This window comes from Ambystoma mexicanum, chromosome 8 (assembly GCF_040938575.1).
Source record: "Ambystoma mexicanum isolate Mex_15411 chromosome 8, UKY_AmexF1_1, whole genome shotgun sequence".
Taxonomy (NCBI): Eukaryota; Metazoa; Chordata; class Amphibia; order Caudata; family Ambystomatidae; genus Ambystoma; species Ambystoma mexicanum.
This window is the reverse complement of record NC_090929.1, coordinates 890,063,036-890,087,517: the sequence shown is the minus strand read 5'-3', so window position 1 is coordinate 890,087,517 and position 24,482 is coordinate 890,063,036. Positions and strand designations below refer to the sequence as shown.

Genomic DNA, 24,482 nt, shown 5'->3' with positions numbered 1-24,482 from the left:
AACCACACCCGAGTAAAAAATAGTCCCTGTAGAAAAATAGTCCCTTTCAGGCTTCATGTTGAATTGGAGTCATTTGCAGCATGGTCTGCCTGAGGTTAGTAATGACTATGAGCCTGGCGCCTCAGGACTGAACCCAGATAGCCCCTAGCCGGGGCTGCTGAGGTTTTACTAAATGTCTAGATGCCTGCTCCGGGGCTGATGGGCTTGGTCTGGATGCCTGGGGGTAGGCATCATGACACACGCACAGCACCCGTTGGCTTCAGTTTCGTTTTTGCGAGTAAGCTTTCGCTTTCAGAAACTACGGCGGGTTTCTTTTGTTCTATTCGCGAAAATGTCTTCTTCCTTAACACCTAGTACCCAAAAGTCTGGGTTCAAGAAGTGGACTGCGACTCCAAGATTTCGATTAACCGACCCACATCGAGTAGGTTTGTGTGGTCTAGGTGTGGAGTACAAGACATTGTCGGCTCCAAATGACAGTCAATGACCGGAAAGGATCTGAAGGAGCAAAAGGGGAAGTTGGTGGTAGGTAAACCCCACCCCCAAAAAAATCCCCATAGACTACCCCGTCAAACCTTCTTTGGACAAGCCGAGCGGCGACTCTCCTCGAAGAAGGAAGGTTAAATGATCCAGGTCGAGGAGTGGCTCCCAACACTCCTTGTCGACTAGGAAATGGAGCAAGGGGGCCACAGGTCACCTTCTTAGACCTTGTCGTTGGACACCTCCTCTGAGACGGTATCTCCACGCCTGCCGAATGGGAAGCATTTGGATCAGAAATGTTAAAAATATTTGAGACAAAAACCATCGGCAACCCATGCTCGTTCCATGCCTTCGAAAGCCGTTATGGAAAGGGCACAAGCCAAACCTGCACCCGTTGAATCCGAGACGAAGGCCAGGTCCTCATTGAGAGCCGTCGAGGCCTCAATGCGATGACAAATCATCGAAGGATCCTTCAAGCTGTTAAATCGAAGCATTAGTTAAGGTCTTAGACACCGGCCGCGCCATCTACACCAATGGCACTTTCTACACCATCTTAGCCAAAGATTTTGGGAAAGATTTCAACTCGGAGCGTCGAGTTCACAATTTCTTAAGCCTTAAATGCATATTCCAGACAAACATATTCCTTTACCGAGGAAGGATTATTTCAAATCCCTGAGCATTGGATAATGATGTGCCATTTTGCCTTCAATATGGTACACCAAATGTGCCCGAGTGTTATTTCATGTGTGTCTAGATTAAAAGATCTTTGACAATTTGCAAAAGGCCAGTGGGGTAGGCACCTCACCAGGGGAAGAATTTGGTAGATGTGAAGCTGGCGAGCATGCAGATGCACCATATGTCTACTTGGGGTGGAGTAGGCCTTCCGTCCCCTATGAGCAGAATGATCTAACAGACATTCTTCCTAGGGGTCCGCAAATGGATCCCATTTTACCATTTCACATTGCTCTCCAAAAAAGGGTGGCAGCAAGTTGGGAAATATCTATCTAATCCGTCAGTAAACAAAAAAGACTAAAAAATACCGCCCATCTAGTAGTGACACCAATAATTATCAAAATATCCCACTCCTGAGAGTCTGGATGTATAGGCAGCTACCACAACTTCAAAAGAGGCAGCTTATCCAACTATCCCTCCAGATAGGGATGACAGAGTAGCTGCATGGGCAAGTAAGGTATTTTCTGCAGGGAGCATGTCTCTTAAATCGGTCAACTCTACATGTACCCTAGCAAAATTCTCATTCACTCAGACTGTATTTCCATGGCGGCGGAGCACATTCCAGAATGGTAAGAAAGAGACGGGTTCTTTGCTATTATTAGAGACGGCAAAGAAGACATGTGCTTGTCTCTTCAGTCGGGTCTGGATTTTGCTGACTGCATCAGTAGAGCCATGGCAACTAGCACTGTAATGCGCAGATTTGCGTGGTTGAAGTCTGGATTTGCCCCGGATGTGCAGTCCAGACACGTTAACGTGCATTTTGACGTCTCACCTTTTTGGCAACAAGGCTGACGAAAGCCTTGAAGTTGCAGACAACGAAGGCGGCAGCCAAATCCTTGGGTGCCGCTATTAGGCAGCCTCAGCCCTTTCGCACCAGTGGACTGCCTTGGAGGGGTAGATCTTTTAGCTACTACTCCTCAGTTGGAAGAGCGAGAGGAATGGCTGGTTAAAGAGGCCAAAGAAGATTCCTTCGTGAAGATTCCCTCGTTGTGGATGAGGGAGAGTTGCAAAGCCCGCTCAAGCAGGGGCACCCTTACCAACAGCCACTGCATCAGCCGCCTCAAAACCTATGAAGTCTTAAGCCAGGAAACACCAGCGGGAGACAGACTTTCAGCATCTGAAAGAATGGAGAGACATTACTTCGGCTGCTTGGGCATTGGAAACCATAGCCCAAGGTTACCGCCTCCCCTTTAGTCGGAGACCTCGGAACCATCCACCGGTGGAGGGGGGGGGGTCACTCTGTGAGTTCCATATCCGCTGCTTGTGCAGGAAATGTTGACCCTGCTAGAAAAAGATGCTATAGAACCAGTGCCTGTAGCGCAGAGGAACAAGGGATGGTACTCTCCATATTTCCTAATATCCAAGGAGGACGGACACCCATCTTGGACTTTAGATTCTTGAACAAGTTACTCAGGAAGGACAAATTCATTGATGGTCACACTTTGTCAGATCCTTCAGGCCCTCCAACTCCATGATTGGATGGTTTCATTGAACCTTCAGGATGCTTACTTTCAAGATGTATAGCCTTACCTCGATGACTGTTTAGTCCGTGGGGGATGGAGGGGTTCCCGGTGCAGGTCAGGTACTCGGCGGACAGGCTCATGAGTACACTCTACGAGCTGGGGTTCTCCATCTTCGAGAAGTCTCTGCTCTACCCCACACAAACGCTTGCGTTTTTGGGGCTGCTCTGGGATATACACAGGTGCAAGGTGTTCCCCACTGGGGTGAAGTTATCAGCGATCAGAGCTACTGTCGCTCACTTCCTCAGCAGATCATTACAGCCTGGTGGTACCAGCACCTGCTGGGTTGACTGGCGTCACGCCTTCTGTCTATCCCTTACACCAGCTGAGAATTAGGAGGCTGCCGCTGCATTTTTCAGCATCCTGGGATCAGGAGTCTGGTCATCAAGGAGCCGTAGTCACTATTCCCAATCACTAACAGCAATAGATTACGTGGTGGGGGGAGGATACAAACCTCTTGGTGGCCAGGCCATTCAGGCTGCCTCTGGCGGATCATATCTGAACAATGGATTCCTCGCTCCAGGGGTGAGGGGCTACTCTGGCGACACATTCAGTACATAGTCTGTGGTCCAGGACCGCACAATCACATCAAATGGCTGGAACTGATGGCCATTTAGCTCACCCTCAAGGCATTACTCCCCTTAATCGGGAGCAGTACAGTTTGCATTTGGACGTACAACTCTACCTGCATGTACTACCTCAACAAGCAGTGGGGCACCAGATCCCTGCCCCTATGTAGGCTGACCCTCAGCATCTGGGAGTGGGCGATTGCAGAGCATATGGCGCTCAACGGTGCACCTGCCTGGAGAGCCCAACCTGGAGGCGGACAGATTGTCACTTAGACTCCGAGACAACTACGAATGGCAACTGAACCTGTGACCTTCAGGACGGTTTCAGCAGGTGGGGTCAGCCAGTCACAGACCTGTTTGTGACAGAGAACCAGACTTGTCAATTTGCGTCCTGGGTGGGCATGAGGTACGGTTCCCTCGGGGACGCGCTTCAGATCCCCTGGGATGGGATGTGAGCCTATTCATTTCCTCCTACCCCACTCACCCACAAAGTTGTTTGCAAGATCGGGCAGACTTATTGGCGGCTGCTTATTCTCATAGCGCCTCTATGGCCAGCCAGGCACTAGTTCTCAGACCTAGGGCAGCTGTCAGCCCAGCCAGAGGTAACTCTCCCGTTGGGGGAAGGGCTTGTTTCTGGCTCAGCATATGGGGCAGAGGGGGCCGTACTCCACTGTGCTCCGGAGAGGCTAGCCCTAGCAGCCTGGTACTCGAGCACGTAACTCTTCAACATCTCCAGCGGTCTTGGGTCAACCTCGCAATTATCAAAGGAGTCAGGCTACCTGTAAATAGAACAAAAGCAAATGGACCAGATTCTGCTTCTGGTCCAAGGAAAGAGGAGTCGAACTGCTAACTTTCACGCTGGACCAGGTGATGTTTTTTTCGGCATAACTAGCCAGGTCAAGGGTTCAGGTAGACACCTGCTGGACATACCTAGCGGTCATTGGTACATACAGGAACTCGGACATGTTTTCTTTCTCATCCTCCAACCCGTTGGTTAAAAGACTTCTGATGGGGTTAACCAGGCTGTTCCCGCTTGTCAGATGCCCGCACCCAGTCTGGGACCTTAACGTTGTAATCGGCGGCCTTGCGCAAATACCATTAGAGCCAATGGCCACAGTGGATATCAGATTGGTCCTGCACAGGATGGGCCTTACTAGTGGGCCTTACTTCAGCTCGCAGATGCAGCGAAATTCAGGCTCTGGTGGGTGCTAAGCCCTACACCATGTTTCAGCGGGACAAGGTTGTGTTTCTCACTCCTCCTTCCTCATTAACAGAGTTCTCCTCACTTTCTTCCCATCCCCCAAGGAAGACACCAAGAAGGTTCTCCACTGCTTGGACATCAGAAGAACACTGAAATTCTATCTTGACTGAACAAAGGGCTTTTCGCAAGACTGACGCCTTGTTTGTCACTTTTGGACGGGGCAAGACCTGGACAGCAAGTGTCCAAAACTTCAATAGTTAGCTAGATGGATGATTGCAGGCATACAAAGCTCAGCACAAATAATCGCCAAAGGTCATGCACGCTCATACGAGCAGATCCAAGGCAGTGGCTGTTGCCTTCCAGTGCCACATACTGTCGCAGGTGATCAGGGCAGCGACATGGGCCACCCCTTTGGCCTTCTGCAAGCATTACTGTCTGGATACTAGTACCAGGGCTGACGCAGCATTTAGCTAGGTTGTCCTTCATAACCCATTTGCCTAGCGTGTCAAGCTCTCCTTCCCTGGGCAGCTGTATCAGTGGTAGATGCCCATACAGGTTGGAGGAAAGGGGATGGGGATGTAGGAGTAATTGTCACTCACAGGAGTCAGTGTTACTCACAGGACTTACATACTCAGTCCCCTTTCCTCCATATGTCCCACCATCCATCCCCCTTATAAATAGAGAGGTTGAGCAGTTAATACAGCCCATGGGTCAAAGGGGGCTGAGGTGTGGGCAGGGTTAAGGGAGAGTATGCACACAGGTCCTCGTGTGAATACACTTATAGGGCCATTTTTCTGCTGAAAAGGATTCTGTACCCAGCGAGGGGCACCCATACAGGATAGAGGACTATGGACTAGGAGTATTTGAGTCACTCTGGTGAGTAACACTTTCCATACGTACTTTCCAAGAAATGTTGGATAGTTTACCTTCAGATAATATACATTGGAATACAATGCTGGTTGTCTTATTCTGGATTTTAGGAACCAAGTGTTTAAAATGAGAAACATATGTTACACTATTACTTTACCAAGTAAACTGGCAAGAGCTTTATTAATGCTAAGCGGTTGGGCCTTGGATTTGACTTTTTTTGTGTTTGTACACTTTGCAGAACTTATGGATTTCAACGATGATCCATATGAACTTCCTGAAGAGCTAAAAAAGGCAAAACCGGGAGAGAAATCTAGGGAAAGTGCAAGGAAAATTTTCAATGCACCGAAAAGAGTAAGTATTTTATTGCTGTTAAAGTATTGTTTCACAAATTATATCCGGGCATGTTATTTGCTTCTAGAAAAGCTTTTTCTAGATTAAGAGACTCATGCTACTATAAATGACCTAGGTATTTTGAGTCGCAAGCAAGAATATATGAAGGAGTTAAAAGAAGCGCTTTTTCGAAGGGATTGTGTCCTCCGACGTATTCCTTATCTTTGATAATTCGTCTCCAGCTTGTTGGCCTCGGAAATTTTTTCTATGTAGAGGGTGCTGCGCGTCGACGTCCGCCGAGTCGATGTCCCTCGACAGCCACTGTATCGGCGCCAACGTCACCATGCCCATAAATAGCCACGTGCGGCGTCCGTTGCTCAGTTCCGTTTTTCCGCGCCTCGTGGGGCCTCGGAATATCGTTGCTCAGTTCAGTCAGATAAACCTTACTACATTTACTCGAATATAACCAACTCGTTCTCGATGGCATCTTCATCGGAACCGACAATGCTGCGATCCAGCTTCAAGAAATGTCGAGACTGCGGTAAAAAAAATGTTGATAACGGACCCACACAGGATCTGCTTGGGAGCCGAGCACCATTGTTCGGAGTGTGAGGACTGCATGTCCGTGACGGTGAAAGCCTTGAAGGAGCGCAAGGGGAAGCTCGAGAGAGGTAAGTCAGTCAAAACCTCCTCGAAAGTTTCTTCGGCTGAGTCGAGGCATTAGTCTCCTCGCCGTCGGAAGCATTCCCATTCTAGATCTCGAAGTAGCTCCCACCACTCGTCGGTCGAGACACTCAAAGAAGAGACGTCGAAGATCCCCTTCCTCGTCATCTTCTGTTTCCCCAGAAAGGGTCTCCTGCCCCACAAAACACAGCTCTCGGGCTGAGTGGGAGGAATTCAGGAAGAAAATGCTAAGCGTCTTCGAGAAAGCGGCCTCGACCCCCTCGAAGACAGCTGAGGGTGATACCCTGGGTGAAAAACCCAAAAAATCAAAGCGCTGCGAGTCGCTGTCCCCGGCGAAAGATTCCACCCGAGAGCGCCACGGGCCACCGGGTAAGAAGGCACCGTCTTCGCCGTCGTCGAAGATCCCTTCGACGCATGGATCGGCGCCATCGACGGGTTCTTCGACGCATCGGTCGATCGACTCGATGCCGATGAAAGAGAAATCCACGGCTACTTCACAGCCAACGGTGATACCAAGAGCCTCCGGCATGACGCCGAGGCCGTCGTCCACATCCTCGAGTAGGATCCCGATCCTCTCGAGTTCTTCAAGGCCTCTTCCAGTTTTCTCGACGCCGTTCTCGGCGCCTTCGAAGCCTGTCACATCGGCGTCGACGACATTGGCATTTTCTCGCCCAGTAATGACGAATTTGGCTCCTGCCTTAGAAATGGGTTTTACACCATTTCCGAGGTCAGAGTACCCCGGATTATCTTCAATCAATGAAGAAGGGGAGGATTCTGACCAGGAAACCTTCGGGTTGCAGAGGACCACACTACCTGTTTCAGAGGATTTCACCTCTGAGGAAAGAAGGTTGAAAGGCCTACAGGAATCATTACATGAGGCAAGTGGGCTGGACACTTCCCCAGAAGTGGAATTTGTTAAACCAGACCCAGGGGAACATGCCGAAACACCCTATAGAACCCTGATGGCAAAAATTATTGAGTGTATGGGTTGGTCTGCGCCTTCGCCTGTTTTTCAACAGGATGACCTGACACACATATTAGACAAAGGTCCACAGGAGGATCCTGTGGTCCCCTTCCATGCAGCCTTACAAAGGAAGATGTCATCTAATTGGGAAACTCCTGAAGTTATCCCTGCAGTTAATAAAAGATTGTCAGCCAAGTATAGGGTAGCTGTGGCTGACCCTGAATACTAATCAAAACACCCAACTCCAGAGAGCCTGGTGGTTCAAGCGGCAACTTCATCAAGCAGTAGGTCCGCTTACCCTACTGTCCCACAGGATAGAGATGACAAGAGGTTACGATTATATGGCAAAAAAAGTGTTTTCTGCTTGTAGTATGGCGTTGAAGTCCAACGCCACCTGTATCCTCGCCAGGTTCAGTCACACACTATGGGAGTGTGCTTCATCAGCGGCTGACTGCATACCCGGAGGAAAGGGAAGCCTTCCTTAACATTATTGAAGATGGCAAAGATGCCATATGCGAGTCACTTCAAACTGGCATTGCTTCCGCTGACAGTATCAGCAGGGCCATGGCGGCAAGTACGACAATCCGCAGGCATGCGTGGTTGCGAAGGTCTGGCTTTGCTCCAGATGTACAGGCCAGACTTTTGAATATGCCCTTTGACTGCTCTTCGTTATTCGGAAAGAAGGCTGATGACCGTCTGGAAAAGTTGCAGACATCTAAAGCAGCAGCAAAATCATTAGGAGCTGCAATCCACCAAACTCCTTTTCGCCCCTCAGGAACCTCTGGAAGAGGAAAGTCCTTTCGCTATTATTCCGCATTCGGGAAAGGCAGAGGACAGCCGGCTCAAAGAGGCCAAAGTAGATCCACCCGAGGTGAACGGGTCAAAAATACTAAAGCCGCAGCAGCAGCAGGTGCCTCTTTACCCTCGGCATATGCATCAGCCGCCCCCAAACCACTCTGAGGTCTTTCCACACAACACCTGTAGGGGGCAGGTTAACTCACCATCTGACAGAATGGCAGGCTATAACGTCAGATGCTTGGGCATTGGAGACAGTTGCCCAGGGTTACTGCCTACCCTTTCTCCATATCCCTCAGTCATCCACCGGGGCACAGCTCTCTAAAAGTTCCAGATCCGCTCCTCTTGCAGGTAATCATAGACCTGCTAGAGAAAGGTGCATAGAACCGGTACCTGTAGCGGACCGGAACAAGGGCTGGTACTCCCCCTACCTTCTCATACCAAAGGCGGACGGAGGACTGAGACCCATCCTGGACTTACGAGAATTGAACAGGTTCCTCAGGAAGGACAAGTTCAAGATGGTAATTCTCGCTCAGATCCTTCAGGCCCTCCAACTCCAGGACTGGCTGGTATCTCTGGACCTTCAGGATGCTTATTTCCATGTGCCAATCCATCTCAAACACAGGAAATACCTGAGGTTCGTAGTTGGTGACTCATTATCCATTTCGAGTTCTGCCATTTGGGCTGACCTCCGCCCCGAGGGTCTTCACCAAGCTAATGTCGGTAGTGGCTGCGAGTCTAAGGAGGGAAGGGATCCAAGTCTACCCCTACCTGGACGATTGGCTGATCAGGGCTGGATCTTCAGAACAAGCTCAGAGCCAGCTAGATTATGTCTGCCACTTCCTTCACAAACTGGTCTTCTCCCTCAATTTAAAGAAGTCACAGATGATACCATCACAGAGACTCCAGTTCATTGGAGCGGTCCTGGACACTTCCCTGGGAAAAGCCTCGCCACCAGAGGTGAGGGCTCAGGATATTCTGCAGATGGTCAACAAGTTCCAAAATGCCCAACGTCTCCCAGCCTTCGACTTTTTGAGGTTGCTAGGCCTCGTGGCATCCTGCATCTTCCTTGTGCCAGAGGTTCGCCTGTGAATGAGATCTCTTCAGTGGTCACTGAGAACTCAGTGGTCGCAATTCTCAGGGAGAATGACAGATCTCCTCCGGATTCCGGACAAGGTAGCCCACGACCTTCAATTGTGGGCCTATCCAGAGAACATCTTGAAAGGAGAACTGTTTTGGCAACCATGGCTGGAGATAACTGTAGTCACAGACGCCTCACTCACGGGGTGGGGAGCCCATGCCAACGACTTGACCATCGGCGGTCGTTGGTCTCCATCGGAGTCCAGACTACATATCAACCTATTAGAGCTGAGAGCGATCAGACTAGCACTGAAAGCTTTCCTGCCATCAGTACAGGGGAGAAATGTCCTGATAATGACGGACAACACATGCACATGCACTACCTCAACAAAAGAGGAGGCGTAGGGTTACTGCCACTGTGCAGAGAGGCAATGCAGCTCTGGTTTTGGGCAATTCGGGAAGGAATCTCTATCGGCAGTCCACCTAGCCGGAGAGAAGAACTGGACAGCGGACGCTCTGAGCAGGCAGAGCAGTCTCCCACGAGCGGGAGCTAGCTCAGGAAGTGCTTCAAGAGATCTATGCCCTTTGGGGAACCCCTCAGGTGGATCTGTTCGCCACAGGCACCAACAGGAAGTGCGAACTGTTCTGTTCAAAGGAATTTCCTCCCAGGGGAGCTCTAGGAGATGCGTTTGTAGTGGACTGGGAGTTTCCACTCCTTTATGCGTTTCCACCAGTCCCTGTTATTCCTCAAATGATCAGGAGGTTGAGAAGATTCCGGAAAACCATGATCCTAATTGCCACTGACTGGGCCAGGAGAACATGATACCCAGACCTTCTAGATATGTCCATCTGCCCTCCAATCCGGCTTCCACTCAAAGAGAATCTTCTCTCGCAGAAGGGAGGTCACGTTCTCCATCCAGACATCAGAACCCTCAACCTTCACGCCTGGCTTCTGAAAGGGTGAGGTTTAAGGATTGGGACCTCCCTGATGACGTCATGGAGGTGTTGCTTTCGGCCAGAAGGCCAGCAACAAAGTCTTTATACCGCTGCCGTTGGAACAAATTTTGCAGCTGGTGTAGAGAAGGGAATATCGACCCTTTTTCATGTGGTACACCAACGGTGTTATCGTTTCTACTCTACTTGGCAAACTCAGGCCTTCAAGTTGGCACTGTAAAAGGCTATCTCGCAGCGCTTTCAATCTTCAAGCGCACTGCGGAGGAACCATCGTATTTCAAACTACCTCTAGTAATACAATTTCTCAAGGGATTAACTAATCTTTATCCTCCAAGACCATTCCAAGTTCCCTTATGGGACTTAAATTTAGTCTTAAACTTCCTAATGGTCACTCCATTCGAACCACTTCACTCTTGCTCGCTGAGATTTCTCATGCTTAAAACTGTCCTATTGGTAGCGCTAACATCTGCTAGGAGGGTGAGCGAGCTACAAGCTCTCTCCTGTAAACCCACCACATACAATTTTCCACAAGGACAAAGTTGTCCTACAGGTGAAGCCTAATTTCCTCCCAAAGGTGGTTTCTGAATTTCATATTACTCAGAAAATTACCCTACCTTCGTTCTACCCTCCTCCCCATCCGGGGAAAGAGGAAGAAAGGCTACATAGGCTGGACCCAAGTCGAGCTCTGAGCTTTTACATCAGCAGACTGGCTAGGATTAGGCAAGCAGACCAACTGTTTGTAGGATACTCGGGTCACAAGTTGGGATTACCCATAACAAAACAGACCATTTCCAGGTGGATTATTTTGGCCATTCTGGAATGTTACAAACTGGCAGGGAAAGAGCCACCCCAAAATTTTAGGGCTCATTCAACCAGGGGTATCGCAGCCTCTTCAGCCCTCCAAAGAGGGGTACCGGTCCGAGACATATGTGCGGCTGCCACATGGTCGTCCACACATACATTCACAAAATTTTACAACCTGGATTTCTCCACTAGATAAGAGACCAGATTTGGCAAAGCCGTATTACATTCGGTTCATTCCTAAAAGGGATACATGACATTACTGCCCCCTCCAATTACATGCCATTGCTATGGGAGTCTATCAAAGATAAGGAATATGTCGGAGGGCACAATCCCTTCGAAGAACAAGTTCCTTCTTACCTTGTAACGTTCTTTCGATGGGATGTTCCTCCGACGTATTCCTGATCGCCCCTCACATCCATCCCCGCAGTAATACTTCCCTTGTGGTTGCAACTTACGCTCCTTCAAGGTCAATAACCAATTCAGGCATGACTTATCTTATGCTACAATACGGAACTGAGCAACGGACGGCGCGCGTGGCTTTTTATTGGCATGGTGACGTCGGCGCCGATACGGTGGCTGTCGAGGGACATCGACTCGGCGGACGTCGACGCGCAGCGCCCTCTACAGAGAGAAAATTTCCGCGGCCAGCAAGCTGGAGACGAATTATCAAAGATAAGGAATACGTCGGAGGAACATCCCATCGAAAGAACTTTACAAGGTAAGAAGTAACTTGTTCTTCTGCGACATGCATTAGTTTTCAACCTTACTTTTGTACATCGAATCTGTTATTTTTCTTTTATTCTGGATAAAGTTGAGCAGCATGTTATTGACAGTTGTTTTGTGATCATGTGCTTATTTTAGGGCTTTCAATTTTTGGAGATCTTGAAATGTGTTTAACGTTACGTTGACATTCTTCCACTTAAATACAGTACAGATATGGGTGTGTTAAAATTAGCAAACTAAAGTAAAACAAATACTCCTAGGTCCTGTACCCTTTCCTCTATATTTGAGGGACATTCCGTCATTCAGGACAAGACCAGAGCACTTGGAAGCATCAAACGCTTTGTCCTTTTATTTTTACACAGGGCCACCCCACTGTTGGACGCACTTGAATCGTGGGGATTTTTTTTCGTAAAAAAAAAGAAATTCAGTGGAGAGAACCTCGGACTTGTACTGGATTGTGTTCTCCCATGCATTCCCCATCTTACATCCCATGTCCTGCTCGCAGCTTTGAAAACTTCTTACTACAAAGGGCACCCTGCGTCGTCAACCAGATGTGTATCGGCAGCTTCCATCTGCTCTCCCATGACGTTGATACTGGTATAAATAGCAGGCACCTCGCCTGTTTTTCTCTGTTCATGGGAGGAACATCCATCAGAAAGAATATTACCTGGGGTAAGTAATTTGTTCTTCTAAGTCAGCCTGAACATTCAAGTTACTCCGTCCTGACCCCCCGCCCCTGCCGCCGCCTTGTTGTAGCCTTCAATGTTTTTTCTGTCTACAACAAGCTGTTTACTGACCTTGGTGTTCTGTCAGAAATTCCTCCACTGCCTAATTCACAATCTTTTCTTAAGATCGTGTCACATCGGTGCCAATCGTATCAATTTTGTGTTCTTACGTCCTGTCCCCTTTCCTCCATACTGCATGGGCATCCCTTCCAAGGGACGGGAGACTGAACGTTTTGCACCAGCAAAAACCTTATTCCCCTTTGAATTTAGTGGTGCACAGGGGCTTGTGCTGCCCTGACTCTGCCCTCTGGCGTCACACCCCAGTCCCCTTTTCCTCATCGACAGGGAATGGGCTGAATTCACCAGCGCTCCTGGGTTTGGCTTCGGCTATGTAATTCTACGCACGGATACTTCTCTTTTTGTCTTTTTTGTCTTTTTTATCATTCAGGTACTCGATCCTCGGGCATCGTGCTCCTCCCCGGCGCATGTTGACTTCCACAGGGTTCAGCAGGTGTCCATCCTGCAACAGGCTCTTCCCAACTTTAGACCCCTCCCAACCTCTGCCTATGTTGGATTGGCCTTGACCATGTTTGGCAAGATTGTTCAGCGTGCAACGCCCCGTCATCAAATGTTGATGAACATACTAGCCAAGTGGAGGGAGCTATTTCAGAAGTCGCCTCCAGAGGACCTGAAGAACTTCGTGAAACATTGAGCCAGGCACAAGATAGGGCCTCTATTTTCCATTGCACCCCGCATGGGAGACTCATTCCCAAGGACTTGCCCACGCTGGAGGGACCGCTCAGGTCCTTGTGCCAGCACGTGCACAAAGGCTGCCTCAGCTACTGGCCTACCGGCCGAGGGCTACTTGGATCCTCCCGGTGACAGTGTTGAGGCACCGGAAGGTTCTTGTACCTGATTTTCATCCGAGGGGCTCCACCCTTATGTCTGATAAGGTACGCTCTTATTACCGGCAATACGTCCGAGGGGGCGCCTAAAGTCAGCTCTACTGACCCCCGGGTCGAGGGTGTCAAATCTACCGGGTCTAGGGCCGAGGAGCAGGGTCGGCCTCATGATCCACATGCAAGAGTCTTGGAGGAGGCTGGGCCCAGGAAGTCGAGCAACACAACGCAGGCACGTGATGGGCAGCTCGTCAAAATGGCTGCCATGCCAAACATGGGCACCCGTCCGCCATTCTAGGAGTTCGATGAGGAATGAGTGTCCAGGTGGGACTGGCCTCAACCAGGTAGGTGGCCTACAGCCTATACTTCGTTTGCGCAGGGCAGGTTCCCTCTGCGTCCTTATAGGCAGAGTATGCAGTGGCTACAGCAGCCTCCTGCTACCCCGTTGGTACCCGCTACCACCTCCCAGGCCTGTGAAGAGGGGTTCTTCGAGAGCTTCCTCGGGCTCATGAAGTCACCTCGGATTGGGGTTATACTCGGGGACGCCATCAGGCATGTGCTCCCTACGATGCTACCAGCACCACAGACACCTCCGGCCCCCCCTGGCCCCAGTGCAGCCTCTGCCTCCGGCTACCCAGCCGATTTCTCAGGCGGTCCCGTACCAGCCTCCGCCTCAGCCTACGGCCCTGGTCTCTGTTCCCCAGCCTCCGGCTCACGCTACTCCACCTACGCAAGATCCTCCTGACCCACAGGATATGGATCAGGATCTTGACACGTCATCCTCAGCCAGGTCCTTCGACGAAAGTCTTGCAGGGCTGGTGGAGTACTTGGGGCTACCTCAGTCCGAGGTTGAGCAGCCGGCAGAGGGGGGGTTCTGGCTGAAGTCCTCACACAACACCCCTCTGCCAAAACGGGAATTCCACTGCAGACCGATGTAGTCTCCCTGGCCAAAAAAGGGTTGGCTCAAGCCCCACTCTGTCCAGCCGGTCAGTCGACACCTGGACACCAAGTACAGGCAGATGGAGGGGGATACACTCTTGCTATCGGCCCATCCTCAGCCACACGCCTCGGGGATCGCTGCGGCATCACTATACTCCAAGCCTGTCGTCCTCTTGAGGGAGGGGAGGGGAGGGGAGGGGGAAGGTTGCACAGGTTCTGAGACGACAAGCGTTCAAGTTGCCTAGATCTCCGTTCCTGGAAGCCGTGGAACCCTCCGTACGTACGCCCCTGTGGAGCGCTGCTGTGACTGGGTGCACGACGTGGGCGTGGTCTTTGTCAAGATGGATAAAGACGTGGCCGTTTGTGCTGTTTTTGTTCTTGTCCAGCTCTTAGTCCATGGAGAAGTGGAAGTGGACCTGTAGCATGACTTTCAGCAACTTCTTGGTTCACTCTGCCGTTTTGGTGCCTTTTCAGCACCAACAAAGGACACAGATCACCCGGTCAATATTCTTCACTTCCTGCAGTCCCACACTCTAGTGAGGGGTCTCGGTCAGTTGGATCGGATCTCTGGAGTTTCCTTACGGGTTCAGCAAAGATTTGGACGGATTCAGCCTTTCCACGACGATGCACTCAAAATGGCATCAGGTCCCCTGGTATTGCAGTGTCGGCAGCTCTGAAACAAGCCATCTCCCGAGGTCCTAGGAGCTTCCAAAGTTCATCTTGGGTCTGGTTGTTCCCACCAGCCAATGGTAAGGAGTCCTCTTCGGAGCTCCTCTGTCGCATAGAAAACAGAGTCAGGCCAGCAGTCATTGCTTCAGTCTTGCAAAGGGTCTGCAGGTCTCTGGTCGTCTTCAGTTACTTCGTTTCCTGTGGTCGACTTGCTTTACGCTCCAGAAGCCTCACATTTTTGTACAGTTCCAGCACACTCCTCTGCATTATTCCTCAGCATTTTACAGAAAGGGTCGTCTGACTGTCCAATCAGGACATCCAGACTCCCTGTGGGAGCTGGACCCAATTAGGCATTCTGGCAGCCAAAGGACAGGGGGGTGGAAGAGTCCCCACCCCTCCCCCACTTCCTGCTTGCCCAGATAGTGTGGAGCCTAGGCATGGATACCTATTAGTTCCGGCCAAAGGCAAAACACACACACACACACCCCTCCCCCTCTCGGAATGGTAGAAGGGCCAAAAAAGAACCACGCTAGTAATGGCAACAAAAGAATGGAGGCCCCATGTTTGTACTTATATGCCCCTGTTGTGCACTGCTGAGGCTATGGACATAGCCTGCAGAATAAAAAATAAACAATAGTTGGTAGGATACGTCCACTGCCATCAGCCATAACTAGGTGATTGTCTGTGACTAAAGTCACACGAGCAGAAGGGGGGGGACTACTAGGTATCTCCACTGAAGGTGGTGTGTGCCAATCTCTGACTATAGAGTTTTGGGAGAGATACTAAGCATCTCTATCCTTAAGAACTGTAGTTATTTGAGGTGATGGAAAAGCATCTTAAAGGAGCTGTGTGCTGCTGGAATAAAACGCAGATGCCTTGATTTCAACATTTATATAAGAGCACCAAGCCCAAAGGCATCTTGGTGCTTGTTACAATTAGACATGATAGCAGAGGAAGAAGAGAACAGGGAGTCGGCACAGGGGGATGGAGGGAAGTCTTAGTTGGAGAGGTAGGTTTTGAGCTTCTTTCTAAAATTGTCATCGGTTGGTCGTTATGCAGGTGGACAGGGAGCTTATTTCAGAGGGGAGGGGCAAGGACTGAGAAGCTGCCAAACACCCCCCCAAGCTCCCTAACTAACCCTTTTGCGATTGAATCTGAGAGTGACCAGGCAGTATCTGTAGGTGATGCATTGTGGTCTTGTTGTGTCTGGTGTTTTTGTTCCCAGGTAGAAAGGGGCGGCGCTGGATAGAAAGCGGTGTGAGATGGAGAAGTCTATCCTTGACCAGAAGCCAGTGAACGGATCTCCTAGCTTCAGATATGTGGTCCCTCTTTCCAATGTCAATTGCAGCTCTGAGTGTTATTTTGGACCGTTGGACGTCTGCACAGATAGATTTGAGAATGTGCCACAAAATAGTGAGTTGCAGTAGTCCAGTTTTGAGCAGATGAGTGCTCAAGCACGCTGTCATGGCAATTGGCCCGGAACCCCAGATCAGGGAACCATCAGGGAATGAGAATACATGGTAACTTGGGGACAATACAGCATGGAGGGCCCAGCTGGACTCAGTCCTGGCGCTTTTGGCGCCAGGCTCATGATTAAATGTGCACTAGCAAATTTCTATTTGGTGCAAGTACTTTATTTTCCCTGCAAGGGCCTCCACATGCATTCGGTCGGGCGTGGCTCTGGGGAGAGTCAGACTGCACATGTAAGCATCCCTCAGGAGTGGCGGCGTGGGGCCGCTGCGTCAAGGCTAATGGGCGTGGCCAGAGCTAGGCCATATACGCCCGCTTAGCCATCATGCACGCACTTCGCATTATTCTGCTATTGCAGCGTAACGCTCCCCGCCGCCTGAGCGCATCGTACCTTATTTCCAGCTACAGGCTGAGCGCATCTTACCTTGTTTCCAGCTACCAGCCGCTGCACTTAACTTGGAATCTGCTTTCTTCAGCACGCATCATCGTTGACTCTGGCATTCATCATCCATCTCCAGACCTCCGGAAAGCAGCGCTCCAGCCCGACATCGTGACACCAAGGGCAATCAATCTGAAAACGGTGCCTTCAAGAGAAAAGAGAAAGACAAGGTTAGAATTCGCTAAGACATTACGTTTAAGGTTGCGGTTTGACGAATTCTTGCGCTTAACCTTAAACCAACGCCCACCTTCTGTTGGAGCATCGTGGACACCATTTTCTTCACATTTGGCCTCGCTTTATGCACCGCATCTACCGCTCGGCCGCATTTCATCTGTTGGGAGAAAGCGAAGGAAAGACATTATTAAAAGATAGACTATAATCAAGAATCAACATCATAATATTTTAAAAGCCATAAGACACTTATCTTCAGGAGTGGTTCATCCACAGCCGGTCTGGGCTGCCACGCACATGGGCCAGTGAAGGAACGCTGTCCATCAAAAGCGCCCCTGCATTGAGAAGCGGGACGGAGAGCTTGTCATCAATCAACAGGAGCAGTGTCAACAATTAGTACAACCCACAGCATATGAGCAGGGGAAGAAGGCTGAAAAGGGGAATCAACTTCCACGGAGGGCTGCAACCATGCTGCAATGTCCCCGCAGAGACCAGGTGAGCATAACACACGCCCAGGGTTTTGACGGTGGAGGCAGCGGAGACTATGTGGCCATCGGTATTGAAGGATTCGTAGGTCTGGGGACGCTTTGTTAGTCTTGCCCGGGTGGCCCACAAGGAGAAGCTCTGTCTTCTCATCATTGAGGCAGTCAGTGTGTGGCCATCCATGTTTGGATTGTTTCATAGAGGAGGTTGATCTTGAGTGTATCCTGTGTGTAGTTGCCTGAAGGGGGAATGAGGAGCTGGGTGTCGCCTGCATAGTTCATGTATGGTACTCCTAATGAGTCAAGGTGGTCGAGTAGGGGCTTGGTATATATTTTGTAGAGTGTTGTGGAGATGCATGAGCCTTGTGGTACGCCACATGTGGTGGTGGGGCGTTCCGTGAATTCTCCAGTAAACCGTGTAGAGGATATGTTGGTGACAATGTGACCCATTTCCTGCATCAGGCAAGAAGTGTGCTGCAGACGTGAGACGTGAGCTGGTCGCATAGTGTGTTGTGGTTGACCAGGTAAAATGCAGCAGAGAGACCCAAGAGCATAAGTAGGGAGATGTTGCCTTGATCGTTAGCATCAAGTTGATTTTTGAGGTCTAGTAATGCCGTTTCGGTTCCATGTTCGGGTCGGAATCCAGACTGTCGGGAGCCCAGAATGTGGTGGGATTCTAGGAAGTCCGGTATTTGTAGTTCGGCAACTCTGTCAATGACCTTTAGCAAGAAGGGGACCGTCGATCTGGGGCGGTAGTTGGTGGGGATGGTTGAGTCCAGGGAGGGTTTCCTGAGGAGAGGGGATACCCAAGATTGTTTGAGGGCCACAGGGACAGTGCAGGAGGCGAAGGAGGAATTGATGGTGGAGATGAGGGGGTGTTCCGCCCAGTCCTTCACGATATGATAGGTTATTTATAACACGATTAATACCCAGAGGTTTCTAAGCCCGTACCCAGGAATCTGTTTTGCTCCGTGTCGTCGTGCTTACAAGGCGAGCATGTTGCTGCTGACCTATCCTGCTGGACGATGGAAGCTGGACAGGAATCCCCTTTGCATCAGGTAGGTTTGAGGCCTTTGATCTTTCCGAGGGTGTGGTCACTGATGGGTTGGAATTCAAAGCAAGGGAACTCCCAGGGTTCTGTAGGTGGTGAGACGGGGGGCATGGTGGTTACCTTCTTGGCTGCAATCTTTTGCTGTAGGATGATTTTGTTGTTGAGGCTGTCTCGAGGTGTGCAGGGGGAATAGAGGGGGTTTCCAGCTCCTGAAGGATGAAGATTTCTGGTGAACTGTGGGATGATTTGGCGATTCTTTCGTTGTGTGAGGATGCCTTGGCCTTGTCAATGAATTCTGAGATGTTTGCAAAGAGATTGGTTAGTTGGGCTAGGGTTCTTGGGCCAGGTAGTTTCTGCTGAACTTTTATTGGTTTTCATGGCCTGGAGTTCTGGTGTGAACCAGGGTTTGAGGTGTTGAGCCTTATGTTTTCTCTTTTTGAGGGGGGGCAGGAGGTCAAGGGCGTGGTGAGCAGGTTGTTGTTGCAATACACAAGGAAGGTGGTGTTGGAGTTGGGCAGGGGTTGCCTGAGGGGAGGGATGATGCAACCGTTTTAAGGTTGCAGGTATTGCCGACTAGGATAGTGGCAGGTTTATGGGTGTTGGAGGGGACAGTATGGTTGTTGTTGGCAGGGATGGTGAAGAATATGGTGTTGCGGTTGGACCATAGTCAGGGGCATCTGGCTAGGATGGTAACATTGGTTTTGTGGTCCAGGATCCTGTCTAGTGTGCCGCCTTTAGCATGGGTGGGTTCAGAGATTAGTTGGGTGCAGCCAAGAGGTGTCTTGGAGTCTGCCAGGGTGGTGGCTTCTGTGTCTAGAGGGTCATTGTAGCCAAGGTTGAGGTCACAAAGGATGAGGCGCTCTGTGGTCGTTTTCAGGTTGCTGAGGGCTAACTGAGAGGTATCTGGCGAGCACGACCGGGGGCTGCTCGATGAGATGGAGGGTGATAGCAGCTTTGGCGGAGCATTTGATTTTGGCTGGTTACAGGCACCATAAATACACGCTCACTCTGCATCCCCTGAAGACCACCTCGCTCCCCAAATGCGAAATGGGGCAGACAGACTCCATGGTACAGGTAGATTACACGATTACAAAGAATAGAGTTCCAAAAGACAGAGCCCACAAGAATGAATGAGTGGAAAAAGCTCTACTCATTCATGATTGAAAGAAAAAGGTCCAGAAAGTGTTTGGGGGGGGGGGGGGGGGCGGTGTGTGTGTGTGTGTGTGTGTGTGTGTGTGTGAGACACTAGGCTAGTAGAGGTGATGAAGCACTTAAATGATAAATCTCCTTAACACTTGTCTCCCCCAGACTGGGGACAGGAGGATCTAATCCACTCTTGGATGGCTCCCTTGATCCAGTCTGTCATACTTTTTGGAGAGACCAGCAGCATTACTATGTTTGGTACCTGACCTGTGCTCAATAGTGAAGGTGAAGCTTTGTAGGCTTTAAGGACCACCTGAGCAGTTTGGGGGGGGGGGGGTTTCTCCTTTCATCTGCCTCAGCCAACTTAAAGGTTAGAGGTCAGTTTGAATCTTGAAAGTAGTTCATAGTGGTGTGGCCTGAATTTCTTCAGCACCCACACAATAGAAAAATATTCACGTTCAATGGTTGCCCACCTTGTCTCCTTGGCTTTTAATTTTCTACTAATAAAGCAGATGGGGAGCTCCCTTCAATTTGCTATCAAATTGGCTCAAGACTGCTCCTATACCTGTTGGAAGCATCAGTTTGGACTAGGAAGGCAGGAGTGTAATCTCAAGCTCTCAGCACTGGAGCTTTACAGAGGGCATCTTTCAGCCCCTGGAAGGCTTTTTTACAGTCCTCATTCCACTTCACCTTTTAGGGTGAAGGTGAGAGGATATGGTATTCAGAGGTGTGAAGCTATGGTCCCATAGTTCTCAGTGAAGTTCCTGTAATAACCACTAAGTCCTAAGAAGGTTCTTACTTGAATTTGAGTAGTTGGAGTTTTCCAGTCTTGTACAGCCTGTACTTTGCTGGGTAAGGGCTTAATCTCCCCTCCTCCTACCGCTTGACCAAGGTAGACCACCTTACTCTGACCAACTTGGCATTTACTTGTTTTGATGGTCTTGTAGAATGTCCAGTCACTCCAAGGTCTAGCATCTTATTGACCTTGTATGTGATTTCTCACATTATCTGACATCCTGTAGCCCCTGCTATCAACAGTACACGATCACCAGTGTCAATGTCATGCTGGCCCCAAGGGTCAAGCCTGGTGTAAGTAAGAACAGAGGGGCAAAGTGAGTCAACAAAGCTCTGCACTCCTTCTGTTGCTGCATTGTCAGATTAGTAGAGTTGTACCCCTTCTACTGACCCATCTGAAGGATTTCCACTTCGAAAACTTGGGAGAGGCTCACTCTACTCTTCTTGATCAGAGGCTAAGAGCAAAGTTCCTATCTCTGGTCTGGAAACATAAGCCTTCAGACGGTTGGCATGAAAGACCCTGGGGGGGCCTCCTTTGGGTTGCCCAAGTCTACCAAATAATTGACCTCTCGAAGTTTTCCCATAAATTTGAAGGGTCCTGTCCATCCCTCTGTCTTACATATGACCCTAATGAACCATAATGAGAACTTGCTTGTCTGGAGTAAACTCCATCATGTTTGCCTTCTGGTTGTGCCATTGCTTGACCAGCTTTCAAATTCTCACTAGCCTCTGTCATCATAAGTGCCATCGTCTGTCTGAGGCCAAGCACATAGTCGGTAATTGCTATTGTATATATTTCCTCTGTAATTTATGTATTGATTGTAACTACGGTTTCCTTTGCAACTAAGATGTCTGTAACAAGCGCCACGATGCTTCTGGGCTGATGTGCGCTCAACAAATTTGAATAAATAATAATAATAATAATTCATACTGGCTTGAGTGAAGGAGCACTCTTCAGACCCTCCCTAATCCGGGCCAAGGGCCTCTGACTAGATGACCATAAAGTAACTCAAAGGGCCTAAAGCCGACTCCAGCTTGAGTAGCTTCTCTGTAGGCAAATAGAAGGCATGGCAGAAGAAGCTCCCTTTCTTTTAAGTGGTTCTTCCAAAACTCCAAACATGCTCTTCATGGTTCCAATAAACCTCTCTACCAACCCATTTGTCTGAGCGTGGTAGCAGTTGAGAACGTGTAGGTGACCCCACAGGTTTTCCAAATGGCTTGCATGTAGTAGGACAAAAATGTGACCGACCCCCTGTCGGATACAACCTCCTTAGGAAATCCTACTATGTTAAAAATACCAAGTAGGGCCTTAGCCATTGCCTGAGCACTAACAGTTCTCATTGGAATTGCTTCAGGGTACCTGATGGCATGGACCACCACAACCGATATAAATCGGTTGCCTGTAGATGTTTGAGGCTCTAGGGGACCAACAATGTCTATCCCCACCCTCTCAAAATGGACTCCCGCTACTGGGAGAGGCACTAAGGGTGCCACCTTCTTGGCTCCACTCTTACCACATAACTGACAGGTATGACAACTCCTACAGTGTTGGTCTATATCTGCACCCATCTTGGGCCAGTAGAAGTACAGTGAAATCCTCTCCTTTGGTCCTCTTAGAACTTAAGTGACCGGCCGGGGGAACGTCATGTGCTAACTGTCGGAATTTGGGTATTAATCCCGGTATTAATTCCTGGGGACCCACCAGTCTCCTGTTGTCTCATGAAATAGACTACATAGGCTCAATGTACAGATGTCCCAGTACAGCCTATGCTTCCTATGGTCTTGGCCTTCACTCTGGGAGCTGCCTGCTGACTCAAACCCCCTAGAGGGGGATGCTCTCTCTTCCCTACTGTAGGCTGTCCTTGAGAGTCCACCTTCTGCAAGCAAAGTCTGCACCTCAGGAAGTTCTCTTGGATCTACATCTTCTAGAAATGGTTCAATCTGGGTTTCTCCTTGGTCTCAGTTAGAAGATCCTTTAAGGTTGCCTCTCTGGCTTTACTTGTGAACTACTTTCTCTTTTTAGAGGGGCATTGGGGTGTGCTGGAGGCTACACCTAAGGGCTTCAAATCATTGCGCAACAGTACCCTTCCTGGTTCTTCAAATCTACTACTATGTGTGAACTTTGCAGCGGTAAAATGGTCTCGCTCAACCAAAGCGGATCAATGCATATCTGCTGCAGAGATGTTGGTTGCGCTCAACTTGCCTCTTCCCCCTTCCCCTGATCTGACTCGGGACTGTTCTGATTTCATCCATAATCCTGAGACTATGGTATTGATGAATGAGGTTATAACAGACAAATGACGTGTAACTCATCAACAACCCCTGAGTCAAAGTACCACAAACGCACTGATTCTTCTGCATGGGGTTTGGCATAGATTCACATGTTCATGAATATTCCCCATTGTCTGGCTTGGAATCTTCGGTAAAAGAATAAAGTTTCACTTTCACTTTAAAACTGCCTTTCTCCTCTAAACCAATCACTGTCCTCTGGGTCATACCGCCCCATCCAATCACTCTCCTCTCCCTAAGCCCTGTCTCTGGCAGCCATCTTCTGATTTTTACTGCACGTTTCAGTGTTGGGAGTCCTCGAGTTTGTTCTCCAAGCGGTTTGTACGTATTTTTCGATGGAAAAAGTTCACATTTTTTTTTCTAGGAGTGTGTGCTCTTTACTTCCTCTGCCTACAGGAGGGGACCCGTTGTCTGTGAAGTTCTGTGCCCCTCGAGGGCGAAGATCCAACTAAGATGCTAGATGTGCATTTTGGGTCTACTTCGTGCCCTCTGACCATGGCAGAGCAGGAGGGGGAAGGTCCCTCTTCAGGCCCTGCATCAAATCCAGCCCAAGCAGGCTCAACCGCCACAGACAGACTTTGTCGGCGACTCGGACAACTGTTACTACTACCATGGCAACTACGAGCACTGATCCTACGAGCGTAGCTCTCACGGCTCAGTGTCCCAAGGCGCGCCACCACCACATTAACTTTAGCAAAGTCTACAGGCAAGCCAGAAGGTGTGAAACTGGACCAGGTCCCAGTTAAAAGTAATAGTGTGGTGCAAGGAGGCCCGATACAGCCCTCCCAGGTCGTCTCCTAAAATATGGAGGTCTCATCCACGGATGACTAAAATCCAGAGTCCTTGCATATAGTCCACTAGTAAGTTGGTGAAGACGGCACCGGTGCAGGGCCTAGTTTCCCTGTTCTACCTTCTCAGCCAAGGGACATTTCCTTGGATATTCTATCGACTCTACACACCTTGGTGTCAGAGATCCAGATGAGAATGGCTCTGGCGCTGGTACCGGTGGTTTCCCAGGTCCCCGGTGAGCCTCTGGCGAAGAGGAAGCGTCATCTGACACACCCATATCAACCACCTCCTCCCACGTTAGGCCCCAACTGCCCAGGCACACAGACAGGGTACGGATACGACGACAGATGATGACAAAGACATTGTCGCAGCTGATGGTGAATCGCCACATTTGGATGCCCCACATAGGGTTTCTTCACCGGGTGAGGTGGGTTTGTTCCACTACATGATCGCCAGCGCCTCTGAGCTTTTCCAGCTGGTGCCAGAGGAAGCCAAGAAGGAGGGCTTCTTGTATCAAAGGTGCAAGGCAAGGAGGAAGACTATCATGGCGGTGCCCTTTCTGGACGATATTTGGGAGGAGTGCCTGGCCCTCATGTCATGAAGAAACCTTGCACAGCTCCAGCCAAGCGAGATAGGCTGGAGAAGAAATATAAGGTGCTTCAGGCACCAAAGTGCCTGAAGTAGCCAGCCTCGCCAAACTCTGTTATCGGCTGCAAAGAAACGGGCGGCTAACCCGTCCTCGTCTCCGGTCCCTCAGGACAACAGGAGGAAAGGGATGGACGCCATGGGGAAGAAGGTGATTTACACTGCGGCGTCCACAATCAAGGTAGCCAATGCACTGGCGGTTCTGGCCAGATGCAACAAAAAATCCTGGAGTTCCTCCCAGACGATAAGATGGAAGCTCTTGCTTTCTTCCAG

At 49.9% G+C, this 24,482-nt stretch overlaps 1 protein-coding gene across 1 annotated transcript in view; it reads left to right on the top strand.

Moving 5' to 3' along the window:
• The window catches only part of WAPL (WAPL cohesin release factor), a 1,736,851-nt gene that overhangs the window by 152,986 nt on the left and 1,559,383 nt on the right, over positions 1 to 24,482 (top strand). The window contains exon 4 of the mRNA XM_069610766.1: positions 5,608 to 5,720. Within this exon, the coding sequence (XP_069466867.1) occupies positions 5,608 to 5,720 (113 nt within the window). The remainder of the gene's footprint in view (positions 1 to 5,607; positions 5,721 to 24,482) is intronic.